At 42.3% G+C, this 13,758-nt stretch overlaps 2 protein-coding genes and 1 long non-coding RNA gene across 3 annotated transcripts in view; 1 reads left to right on the forward strand and 2 right to left on the reverse strand.

The window, feature by feature from the left end:
* The window catches only part of LOC133015148 (histone H4-like), a 77,147-nt gene that overhangs the window by 17,885 nt on the left and 45,504 nt on the right, over positions 1–13,758 (reverse strand). The window contains exon 3 of the mRNA XM_061082285.1: positions 11,346–11,693. Coding sequence (XP_060938268.1) covers positions 11,346–11,693 — 348 coding nt within the window. The remainder of the gene's footprint in view (positions 1–11,345; positions 11,694–13,758) is intronic.
* LOC133015150 (histone H2A-like) overlaps positions 1–13,758 on the forward strand; it is a 543,969-nt gene that overhangs the window by 10,487 nt on the left and 519,724 nt on the right. The gene's annotated exons all lie outside the window — the stretch shown is intronic.
* On the reverse strand, positions 5,150–7,837 carry LOC133015166 (uncharacterized). The gene is made up of 2 exons (XR_009681520.1): positions 6,761–7,837; positions 5,150–6,220 (listed from the first exon to the last, which is right to left on the reverse strand). It is a non-coding gene; the product is annotated as an uncharacterized LOC133015166 (long non-coding RNA).

The following is a 13,758-nucleotide window of genomic DNA, read 5'->3' on the forward strand; positions in this document are numbered from 1 at the left end:
GATAAAAGCAAGGCACAAACATTAATCGTCAGTCTGCCCAGAACTTGTTTGCTGTTTACACATGTTTCACTATTAATCCCAGGAGATAATTAAATAGCCTCCCTGCCTGAGACACCATGCTATGGTTTCCATAAGTGGTCAATACACATGTGAGATAATAGCGTGCAGCATTCCTTTTCCTTTTCAGAGATAAACCCCTGCAGCCTCCGTTGAGTTTTCATTAAAGGATAAACTGAAAACTGAAGCTACAGAGAAGCTTTGAGGGCTTGGTGTCTGTGTGAGCTGGTGGATGAATGTGCATGTGTGTGCGTGTTGTCCTGCTCGCTCATGTGATGACTTTTGGGCCGCGGCGTCCCGTCCGCTCGTGCATGCTGGAGATCTTCAGGGCGATACCGATGAGGACCCAGCACCACCTGCAGAGAGTGACGTACAGTTCATGGCTTCCACAACATTTGCAATGCAGGGATTATTCAACTATGATGTTTTTTAATCGAGCAGCGTGCCAAAAACGTTTGGAATCTGAGGGCACACATGGAGATTTATCAGAATCACAATCAGAATCAGAAGCTAGATTGTCATTGCACAATTTAGCTGTAAAGCACCTAGAAAACGATCAATACATATAACACATTTAGGCTGTGCTTCTTTGCAGATCATACAGTTTATTCAACTTTTATTTTACCCTGCTGGATCATCGATTATAGCTGTGACCACCTTTAGTGCGCATTCTATGTGAGCTGAACTAACAGCAGTTGGTTTGGGAACATGTTTCAAGCCCTGGAGGAAAAATCTCAAAGATCACAGCACTCAGAAATGACAATGTACAACTTATAATTTTCTGTCTCTGTTTTTATATTGAGGATTTGTGAAGTTTTCCTGAGTTTTATTTGCATTGTTTGAACCTTTGACTAATGAAAGTCGTTTACATGTTGCACAGGAAGTGAGATGTTGATGACGTTTCCAACATGCAACCGACATTAAAGCAGAAGAATATCTCAGGATGAAAAAGAGGAGCCATAAAGGTGGAAGACGAAGATGTCACCTTGAAAGGATGACATTTGTCGTGTCCCGCCTCTTGCGTACTCTACCAGGGTGCTGCCCCTCGCCTGAATGTTCTGGACATTTTCATGTTGTTGTGAATGGTCTGACGTTGATAAGGCCATGAGAAGAGTTTTAACTAGATCAGGTACAGAGGGGGAAAGAAAGTCTTAGAGAAAACATGTCTCAAAATGAATAAAATCTGAAGAATGTATAAAGACAATGAAGAAGTATCAGGATGTTCCCTCTACATAGCATGGACAGTTTATCAGTGTTTGTTTTTTCTTATGTGCTCTGTGCAGGATTGCATAAGGATTTATTTGACTTGACTCAGAATTTTTGTGTCACGATGTTAGTTTTGTTTCATATAGGTTAATGTGCTGGAATACATACAAACACAACTACATGAAATGTAATTTCTGCTGCCTGTGGCTCTGCTGCTCTTCTCACTGTACTGCAATATATGTATAAAAACGTATCTGCAGTGCTTTTTTTAATCTCGCCTAATAAGCATGTTGGCTAATCATATATGTCCCCTGGCGATTTATGTGCGTCAGATAAGGGGCAGATGATATGAATGTATTATGATTTTTTTATTCATGATCTAATATCAATGATAGATTGTTCAAGGGTTCCTTGGAGGTCACACAGGGACAAGGGAAATACCAGAATAAATATAGCAGCAGGTGAAATAAGCCAGAGGAATGTGCTACGTAGTTGTAGGCAATACAAACTGAATGAAGCCTGTTTTTCATTAGCTACACACACAAAAACACTGTCAAAATTATGGTTATAATATTTCTATTCTTAACCAAAATTAAGTCTAAAAATATATCTAATACGTAATTAAAAGGCTGTTATACAATTCTGATAGTAAAGTTTTTATTTAAGACACAAAGTTAGACATAACTTTCTGTCCTTTGTTTGTCCTTTTTGTCGTCTGGTAAAATAGTTGGTAAAAGCATATATTGTTTGATGTTGTGCAGTTTGGTGGCCAAACCTAAATGAGGCTGTGCAGCCATCGTGACTGCAGCTTTACAGCCCCTGGCTTTGGTTAAAGTACACAACCTGTCCCGACAACCATAACCACATGAGAAGGTGTTGTCCCAATCACTCCAAAGTCTACAGGTCGATCCAATTGTCACAAACAGTGTCACATGGAGATCAAATCACTTGGACTCAGTTGGCTTCTCAGACTGTTAAAGACATATGTACTATATATATTCAAATAACAGTATATAGACTATAAACTCAAACAGAACAAGCAGACAGACACACTGTCCTGCCCCTCTCTACCTGTGTCTCTCTGCTGTGTCTCTCAAGGTCTCTCTCATAGCTCTCAGCATAAATGCAGACTGTGGAGCCCGTTCCTCCACCGCTGCCGCTCATCTGGAACACCAGGCGTGACACGTCGGTGAAGATGATCCTTTACCCTGGAAACACACAAAGCAATGATTTCACAATCAATTGTTATGTTATGAATGAATGACTAGTGCAGATCACAAGTTACCAGAGTTGAAAGCATTTCCATGTTTACTTTCATTACCATCTTATACAAACAGCCAATTCCTAATCATTCAGTTTCTAGAAACATGTGTAATGACACTGGTCCAGGAGAAACCTGGATATAACATGTATTAGTTTTACCCGGGGGGGGGGGGGCTCAGCTCACACCAAAAAGCCCTTGAGAGCCTCCACTGTTCGAGCCCAGTACAATGACACTTCCTCCTTTGCACCATGGACGCGTGCTGTGGACAATTCCAGAAGCGCAACATCTATGGAGTTGAGCAGCCACTGTCGCCGAGATAGTATATGGGGTGGTTTCCATCTTGTTGCAATCATCTTTTTAGCTGCAGTTAGGCCAGCCAGAAATATGCGCTTTGAGGATTTCGTGAGTTTCAGTTGAGAAATATCATTTAAAATAAAAACAGATGGGGACAGGGGGATAGGAATGGACAATAGCAATGACAATTCACTCTGCACTATTCTCCAAAAATGTTCAACCCCTGGGCATTCCCAAATCATGTGGAAAAAGGTGCCCCCAGTGCCAGTAGTACATAGTGTACAGTTCGGATTATCTTTAATTTTCATGCAGTACAGTTTACGAGGAGTCATGTATGTTCTGTGAATGAAATTTAGATGAATCTGTTGGTGGTCAGGGTTTCTGGATGACTATTAAACTGTCTCCTAGACCCCATCCCAGCTGAAGTCGGGGTCAAGGTCAGGAATATCTGCCCGCCAAGATGCATTCACTGGAAGAGTACAATAAGATTTTTCAAGGAAATAACGATACATTTTAGATACAATTTTTCTGGATTCCCGGGCCTGATGCAAAAGTTTGATTAAAGAGTGTTCCTCCAGTGGACCTTGCGAGGGTACACCATATGTTTTCATGGCTGTTCTTAGCTGCAAGTAGAAATAAAAAGTGGAATGTTGCAAGTTGAACCGGAATGTGAGCTCTTCAAAAGAGTATAGGCCTCTGTCCCCAAAAATTTCACCAAGGGAGTGAATCCCCTTGTCATACCATTGGCGACACTGACCAAACTTAATTGGAGATTTACCCATCAACAGACGATCATTATAAAAAATAGGTGAATACGGGTTCTAATTAGATAGAATACCACACACAAAACACCAGTTTTCTTTGAGTATATTTGTATTTGATTCTTCAGAGACAAGCAATGTCCTAATTAACAAATAAAAAAGGTCAGTAATTTCCTATAAACTTTTCCTATCAAGGTTAATGAAAATAAACAAATAACACATTTCTAACTTAATGAAGAGATTCTGAAATTCCGTACATGGACTTGTTATAGTGTCACTAACAGGATCAACTGAATAATCACATGCGTGATGCATATTATTCTAAATGTAATGTAATGTTCAACTTCAGTCTAAATACTACATACAACATTAACACATTATGAGCTTCATCCAAAAAAATAAAATCTTTGAATATCAGAAATTTGGTATATATTAAATAATGAAACATTCATCCACTCGTATCAAACAGGCAACTAGTGAAATTGGGGACACTGACAAAAAAGAGACATGAGCCATTAATGGAGCGACGGTCACACAGGACATGTTATTTGATATGCAGTAACCAAACATATCCACTAGATGTCACTGACATTGTGTATATGTCTGGGACAGTGTTAAGATTGGATTCCTTGACGTGTAAACTCCCGAGACATTGTATCCGGACCAGTGTTTTTCTATTAAGTTATATAAGGTCACAGCTCTGCCAGGACTCCAGTGTTTCTTCACCTCCATCAAGTTTGCGACAATTTTCCACCAAATCAGTGAACCATCATTATTTTGCCTCCATAACCTCAATAACGTGTTCAGTGCTTGAACCTGACTTCAACATCTTCAGGAAAAACAGGATATCGTTGCGTTGGGGTAACCAGCCACATCTGTCGCCGGCTGACGTAAGGGAGATACGGCTTTTTGACTAATGAATGTGCGATGACTCTAATCTGTGCTGGATTCCACAACGCCTCTTTCCTCATCCCATTAGAGCCAGAGACGTGCTCAGGGGAGAACACAGCGATGTGTTTTAAGAAAAAGAAGAGTGGGGGACCATGAACAAGAGGTTTCCAAAACACACCAAAGATACTTTTTTCACAATTACCTTGACTCTGCTGCGAGAACATTAATGATGTAATCGACAATATTGACATGTGTTGTTTCTTCTCAGAGTTTTGTGAATTATTAAAGTAGTAAAAAAAGACACTGACCTCATCTCAGGGTAAAAACTGTTAACGTCATTAAACTGTGACTCAGCCACATTGTTTACAGACCATGACACTGAAAGGAAAAGTAACTCTGGACCGCTCGCTGTCAATCAAGCAATCAAATTTTATTTGTACAGCCCATATTCACAAATCACAATTTGTCTCATAGGGCTTTAACATGGTGTGACATCCTCTGCCCTTAACCCTCAACAAGAGTAAGGAAAAACTACTAAAAACCCTTTTAACAGGTAAAAATACGTAGAAACCTCAGAGAGAGCCACATGTGAGGGATCCCTCTCCCAGGACGGACAGAAGTGCAATAGATGTCAAGTGTAAAGGAGAACATCATCAAGATAAAGGTTTCAGGAGCATTGATTTTTTTTATTTGCCTTTATTTAACCAGGTCGGTCCCGTTGAGATACAATGACCTCTTTTCCAAGGGAAGCCTGGCCAAGACAGCAGCATACAAAAAATTGCAACAGTCACAAGACACACAGAAATCACATAACGGAGATAAAATACATTAAAAAAAAAAAAAAGATAAGGCAACAGGACTAAAGCTCCGGATTCACACCCAAACAAGAACAAGTGCAGTATGAAGCAGCTAAAATTTCTCTCACATGAGTCTTCAAAGTTTCAAGGTTTATGAGCTCCTTTAACTTTAGAGTTTTTTGCAGTGCATTCAAGCAGCAGGTGCAGCGAACTTAAAACAGTGCTTACCAAATTCAGAGTGAACTTTGGGCATAATTAATAAAAAAAACTCATTTGAACGTAAGCAGTAATTGCTCTGGGATTTAAAGATGTAATTACATAAGTAGTGGGGGAGCAGACCCAAGATAGCTTTATAAATAAAAATATGCCAATGTATAAGGCTGCGTGCTGCCAGAGATGGCCACTCAACTCGAGCATATAAGATGCAGCGGTGAGTGAGGGCTTTACAACCAGTGACAAACCTTAAGGCACCATGATATACAGTGTCTAGAGAACGCAGACAGTTTGCTTGGGCATTCATATATAAGAGATCACTGTAATCAAGTACAGGGAGGAAAGTGGTAAGGGTTAACATTTTGAGGCATAACTGAAGGTCAATTAATTGATGGATTATTGTCAGTAATGATCAAGTATCTGAGGAGAAATACTATTTATCAAGCAGTCCTGCTGCAATTAAAGTCTATGGTCAGCAGCCAGATCATGATCCACCATCAAGATCGGATGCCACCATAGTCCACAGTCATTGTCCACTGCTGCCATTAGGATCCATCACCAGCTGCCACCTCGATCCTGGTCCACCACCATCATTTGATGCCAACACGATAAAGCATCCACCAATATTATCACGATCAGCCAGCACGATACAGAATCCGCCATACTGGATCCACTATTACGATCTGATACGCGATCAACAGATCATAATCATGTCCTCCACGCCTCCATGTCTGAGTCTGGATGAGGAGAGAGACACAGTGATAATGAGAGATGTCCGTCCGTCTGTCTGTCTGTGAACATGTCAGCTCATCTCTAACAATAGAGGTGCAGTTATCAGGAGGCTTACTAATGCCTGTGCAAAACAATCTCAGAGACCCTGAGTGGACCCGTACCAACCAGAATTTGTCCATCTAATGCTAAGAGGCAAAACTAAGAAACTAAATTTTTTTAAATCAAAATTCAAGCATATGTCTGCCAAGGCCCATCAGTCCCCTTATGAAACCACAATTTAATTAACTAGATCCAGATTTTTATTTAGATCTGCACCACATTGCACAGAATCATAAATATCTGTCCATTTAACATGTCTGACTCAATAAAGATCAATGAATCGTTCTTGAATAATCAACAAAGATTGCCAGGTTTTAGGGGAGGAGTAGGACCCAGGCGCAGAGTTTTAAAAAAAAAAGCTAATTTTTAATTAAACAAGTACTTAAACAGACACAAAATAAAACATAAACACTAACAGGGAGAAACAAAAACACAAGGAAGCTTACACAGGGGATTCAAAGGTGCAGAGGCTCAGGAGATCGGGACAGGAGCGCAGGACAGGAACGGAGCGCCATGGAACATCAACGACCAACAAGAACAAACAATCCAACCAGCACAAAGGGGAGCACAGAGACTTATATACACACACCGGGAAGGCAGGGGCAATTGAACACAGGTGTAACACATGAGGACTGGGGCAGACAATCACAGACAGGAACTGAAGACAGAAACAACACACAGGGAACAGAGACTACAAAATAAAAAAGGAAACAGAAACAGAGTGTGGAAACATGAAAACAAGTTGAACATTCACAACAGGGATTTACAAAATAAACAGAAAACACTTTTAGAATTAGCCTGACAAATATAACTAAAGTGCCAGACCTTTACAAAAGATGTTGAAAAATATTCTCTCATGCACTGTTACAGAAAAAAGAAAATAATTCTGGGTCCGCCCCCTGATCTGCATCTGCACCAATATTTGATGTGTTCCTCTTTGAGTCTCGCCCCACCCCTCCAAAAAGTGTAATGGGAATCAAATCTAGAATTTTGTGTAATTCTGCAAAAATTAAATCAATCAATCACAAAAATCGAATTATTGAAATGATCTTGCAGCGATTTTAACCCATGGTTTGACCCAGTTGCCAAACAACTACTGCTGAAGTTTATCTGAGGACAAAGACAATTTGCTCAACTTGATAAATAGACTGAAGACACACTGCCACCATGTTAACAGTAGATGAAACAGACTGTAGAAAAACTTTATGACCAACACAACTTTAAAGTTCAGTTTCATATCTTTCAATATATTTTAAATAGACCAAGCTGAAACACATGTTGCATTTGTAACAAAATAACCATCAGTAAATAGTATTTAGGTCTTACAGGTTCTGTGACAAGGCTTTCTTTCTATCCATCTGTCTGTCTGTCTATCCATCCATCAAAATGCAGACAATAAAGAAAAAATTCAGGAGCCAACTACAAAAGCTGCCATGCCACTCCTGTGTAAATCATACATACTTTGTCTTTGTGTGTATCTGTGTGAGTGTCCATGTGCCAACAGTCAGCTGGGAGAACTTCACTCAGAGGGAGGGAGGGAGGGGAGAGGAAGTATAGTGACTGTGGGAGTTATCAGTGTATGTGTGTGTGTGTGTTTGTGTATCTGTGTGTAGGGTGCGTTGCTGTATGTGTGATGTGTGTTTGTATGAATATGTTTATGGTATAACATGAAAGATGGACTATCATGTTCCAAACATGGAACCTCTGCAATTTTAGTTGTATTACTTTTAGCTTGTTGTACTTAACTAACCTCCCAGTCTAAGTGTATACCTTTTATGTGATATGATATGAACACATTAAACCACCACTGCTTCACTTCAAAACGTGTCAGGATGCTTCTTTCCTAAGAAAAAATGTGGAACTGAGCCATTGAGCTTGGGATCATTACATATCGTACATTTTGTCATAGGACCTTTTATTTGACAATTCTGATCATATCGTAGTGATCCACTGACAAATAAACTTGTCGGAACACTATTGGACAAACTATATGACATGAGTGGGGATATGATTTATCTATAATAGGCTTATGCTCATATCAACCTAGTTTGTAAGAAAATGTTCCCTTTTTAGTTGTAAATACAACTTGGATGTAACATCCAGGGTGAAACATTCTCAGGGGTAGCACATATCCCAGCAGTAATTTGCTGTGTACAAGAACACACATTTCACATTTAAAATTCAGGCAGTAACTTAAATCTGATATCTTTCTATCCGATTTACACATGTTTCTGTTAGATTCCCTTCTCTAGAGTTCAATTTGACTATAATGGAAATACTGCAGGGATGCAGGCTTTCTGGCCAAGTTGGTAATCTGTACACCTCACTGTGCATCCATTGGGAAAAGCCCTCTGTGGGAATAAAAAAAGCTGATGCAACTGTCAGTGGGAACACTGACGTCCTCTCAGATGGGAGAGGTTCAAAAAAGAAAAAAGTGGCAAGAAATGGGTGAGGGTGACATTTTTGGCATCAGTAGGAATACAAGGGATCGATACTACTGGGAAAAGGGAATCATGAGGCCAATCACAGGCCTTGTACGCTTATGTACATTTAAGATATGCAAGGATCTAAACTAGTGATGAGCGAGTACAGCATTATCTGTATCTGTATCTGTTTACCATATGAATTATCCGTATCCGTACTCGGAGTGGGCGGGGCCTAACCCGGAAGTGGGTGTGATTTAACTCGGAAGTGGGCTGGTTCAACATAACTTTCTTTTTTAACTTTGAAATTTTTTTATTTTTATTTTTTTTAAATTTATTTCCACACCAGGTGTGTGTGTGTGTGAGTGAGATGCGAGGGGCGTTCACTGTCTCCCAGAGAAATGAACACTCTGTGTTTTTAGTATAGAAAGACGTGAATTATATTCGTTCACAAGTCATACAGACTAGTACCGTTAGACAGTGGCACTGATTCCAGCTCACAGGCTAATTTGACCCCATGCATGGCCAGATTTATAGCTACAGCAGCTGGTTTAATTTACTTTTCGCCGATTGTGTGTGGCTTTGTTGCCTGTGCAATTAAATATGCCAACTCATATGATGTCCTTTGATATGCGGCTTGGATTGTATGTTTAGTTAGGACTTTCTTTGGCTTTGCAATTCTCGCTCGTTCCGCTAATCCGTGTTGTAATAACCTCAAGGGTCAACAAAGAAAAAGGAAAAACCTGATGGAAATGTTTTTATCGCATGGTGTTATTCTCTTTTCAACTCATATTTATACAATAAAGGGTTAAAAATTCCATTTTAATTTGTATTTGTTTTTTGGCAGGCATCTCGCGACCCCCACTTTGGGAACCCCTGGTTTACATAAGCTCCGAAACATCCATTCAGAGCGGTGCACCTAAACACAACAAACCACTGTGTCCATGGTCCTGAAACAAGGTACCCAGTTTAGTTGTTAAAAAAACAAACCTTTTTCAGACATGGTTTTACCTTTAGCTACAAGTTTGTTAACATAGCTACACAGGGTTATTGTCATTGTTGAAAAACTAATCAGAATAGAGTTAGAGAGGTTTGCATTCAAAGGAGAGCAATTATGTTTTGAAACTCTTAAATCTGAAAAAGTACATTTCTATTAATTTTCACTTGAGCACTGGGTGTAAATGACCACATTTGGTCCAACCCAAGCAGGGCCTTAGAAAAGATTTGAAAAACAAACTACGGTCGGGGTTACTTAGATTTACTTTCAAAGAAGATCTATTAATTCTCACAGAAAACATTTATTTCACAAACCTTTTTTTTCTTAGGAAACACATGTTCATGTAGCAGCCATATTCTGTTCAGCTTGATGCTGACAAACTACTTTAGGAGAATGAAAAGACATAAACATTCTAAACCATTTCCTCAGATACATTTAACATATAGTGGTTGTGACACAGGAAATATTAACAATCAGTTTTAAATACTCTAAAACTAGTAACTACTTAAACTACTTATTTGACCCTGTTTGCCATGGATGCAGCCTGCATAGGTCGAATATGAGAATGGATTCTTCAGAGTTACTGCTGCCCCTAATATTGGTTGATTTTATAACAATTTAATGAATGTCTAACGGTATTGACAAAAAACTGGGAAACATTGTTGGAACCTTATAAAATGTACAGGTGTGACTAAAGATAAATTTTGCTCTGAAAGGATTTATTCAGTTCTTCTAATGTGGAAATTAGCTTGTTTTAATCATTAATAAATCCTCGTTTCCATTTTATTGCACATGAATATCTGAAGCCTTCTTTGTGGACATGTTTTAGATGTAGTGAAAACTGTATCATAGATTTGATATAATAATTGAATTAAATTAAAGGGGATAAGAATGTTAAAAACATTTTATTGTTAATCTCTCATAATATATTGAAAAATATTTTCAATTTTTAACGGAATAGCAGGTTCTACTGCAGGACGTATTGTCCCATGTCTCAAGAAACAGTGATCTGTATTATTCTTTAGGAGAAGGTGATGAATTGTTCCCCCTGATGGTTATAATGTATTTGTAAATAATCATTGGTTGGTGGGACACTTCTTCCTCTCCAGCTGCTGTGATGTCTCTTTTAAAACACGTATTTGATAATTATACCATGGAGCCAATCTCAGTGTACTATAGCAATACGTTTAACATAGTTATCATCTAGTGTGAGAGTGAAGTTTTGATAACTTTCCTGTATTGTATTGAAACATGGCTGTGAATTTAATTTCAGAGGACGCATTTCGTAAGAGTTTGACTTTATCTGTTATAGGAACTAGCTCAGATAGAGTTAGGAGCAGAAGAGAAGAACCTTTGGAAGATGGTTTAGTTATGACGTCCATAATGTTAACATGTAAATATAAACCCGTTATATTGGTACATCAATTGGCCATGAACACTATTAGATCCAGATTTAATGAGAGCAGTGGATGAGTTTTGTCTTGAGGGCAGTGAAGTGGCTCTTAAAAGAGCCGTTGTTATCGTCAGTGGAGCAGCAGCAGTTTATGCTCTCTCTCCGCGGATGCGGCGGGCCAGCTGGATGTCCTTGGGCATGATGGTAACCCTCTTGGCGTGGATGGCGCACAGGTTGGTGTCCTCGAACAGGCCGACCAGGTAAGCCTCGCTGGCCTCCTGCAGAGCCATGACAGCGGAGCTCTGGAAGCGCAGGTCGGTCTTGAAATCCTGAGCGATTTCTCTCACCAGGCGCTGGAAGGGCAGCTTGCGGATCAGCAGCTCCGTGGATTTCTGGTAGCGACGGATCTCTCTCAGAGCCACGGTACCGGGCCTGTAACGGTGAGGCTTCTTCACGCCGCCGGTGGCCGGGGCGCTCTTACGTGCAGCCTTAGTGGCCAGCTGCTTCCTGGGGGCTTTGCCTCCGGTGGATTTACGAGCGGTCTGCTTGGTTCTTGCCATTTTGTTCTATCTCGTATAGGCTTTGCCCTTTAAGGCTATCGCTAGTGGGTTTGTCCCTCGCGCGCATGCGCGGCACTGAAAACTTTAGTCCACGCCCACCAACTGTGGGCCCCACCCCGGTCTCACCGTGTTTAATTAGGAGTGAGACCGGCCGCTCGTTTCCCATTTTTCTTCAGCCATGAAGCAGCACAGAACTTCCAAGAACAACATTCGTCTGTGCCCTGTCTGCAACACCGGGTACATTATGCCTTATGACCTCCACCCGCGATGCGAGTCGTGCCTGGGGCCTGAGCACGCTGGCCTGGCGCTCACCCCCGGAGCCAACTGTGCTTACTGCATGCTCCTCACGGAGGACGAGAGACACAGGCGAGCTGAGGCTTACGCCAACATGGACGGCGACGGCTTCGCAGCGGGACTTCGGGCTAGAGATAGCCATCGATCTGTTTAACGAAGGATCGGAGTCAGTTGACTCCGCTCCTGCGGCGAAAGAGGCAGATTATCCTACAGATCCTCCCCTCGAGCTCGAGGCGTCGGACGATTTTGATTCACCGCCGCCCCCCTCCTCGGGCCAAATGTTGACTAGGCTGGCGGACCGTGCACACCAGTGTTCTGCGCAAGCATCAGCCGCTGTTAACAATATAGCCCTGCTGGCTCATTGGCAGAACACCATCTCCCTTGAGCCTGACTCCCTGGCCGGTCTAGCAGGGGACCTGGCCAAAATTTCCAGCACAATGCTGACCCTGTGTGCTGCCATCGCTACAGCGACGTCCCGCATCTCTGCCTGGCAGACGATGATTCATCGATGTGTTAGGCTCGATCTCTCCAACCTGTCTGAGGGGCTGCGGAAGGAGCTCCTCGGGGGTCCCATCAGTCCGGGAAGACTTTTCGGGCTGAAGCTGCAGTCTATTCTCGCTGACATGCAGAGCAACGCAGATGAGGTTGACAAGATCAAGAAACACCTGCCCCGGGGCTCTTTTGCACGCAGAGAACAGGATCACCGGCGAGATCACCGGGTTCCTTCACTTCAACGGCCGAGGCGTCCCGCGTCAGTGCCTCGCCCCTCCTCCACCTCCTCGTTCGGGCCCACCGGCGGCTGCCCGGCAGACACCACAATGGGGGAAGAGCCGACGGCCTGGTACCTGGTCCAACCCGCCGGAGGAACCCGCCATGAAACAGGGGAGGAGATTCTGACATGTTGGGGGGGATATGTGTGTTAAGACTGAGGGAAGTTTTGAAATAAAACAAAAACATCTTCCCCAGAAGAGCAAATCCTTTACACAGGCTGCCCCTGAGTCAACAGACTCTGCTGTCACTGTTTCACACACATCAGCCCCCACACTGTGTGAGCTGCCCGTTGATTCACGGCACAGACTCACAATACTAAGTCAGTGCATTTCCTCTGTCACAAAAACAGAGTGTCCCTCCACACCGTTTTCTGCTGACAGTAAGTGTGTCCGTGAGCCCACGAGAGCCGTCTCTATGCCTCGTGTGGACATCACACACTCTCTTTTTCCTGCACTCTGCGTCTCCCCCCCTCCTTTCTCGAGGAATGAGGGTTTGACTGCACATGAGAGATGCGTTCAGGAGCCTTGTAAAATAAAAGGACATCCTAAACGACGGTCTGCTGGCATCAACGCGTCATCCCCGTGTCAGCGTCTGACCGCAGCTGCAGTTGAGAGCCTGTGTGCTCCGGGGGCTTCTCATCAGCCCTTTCGCTGCGAGCCCCCCATGGGTTGTTCCGGAGTCTGCTCCGATGCGAACAACGGCGGTCAGGGCTCTGGCTCGTCACCATGACAACCACAACGCACCAAGCAAGTGCACGCCCCCTCTCAGAGCATTACTCAGAGTGGCAGCGCGTATGTTTAATGGACAAATGGATGGACAGGATTGTCAGCCGAGGTTACACTCTGCAGTTTGCTTCCCCACCCCCGTGGTTCAACGGGATAGTGGAAACAATCCTGTCATCTCAGGAACATTGTCTCGCTCTCCAGTCAGAGCTACAGGAACTTTTGAGGAAAAATGCAATTTCCAAAGTTCCTCAGGGGGAGGAGACACAGGGGTTTTACTCTCG

This window comes from Limanda limanda, chromosome 12 (genome assembly GCF_963576545.1).
Source record: "Limanda limanda chromosome 12, fLimLim1.1, whole genome shotgun sequence".
Taxonomy (NCBI): domain Eukaryota; kingdom Metazoa; phylum Chordata; class Actinopteri; order Pleuronectiformes; family Pleuronectidae; genus Limanda; species Limanda limanda.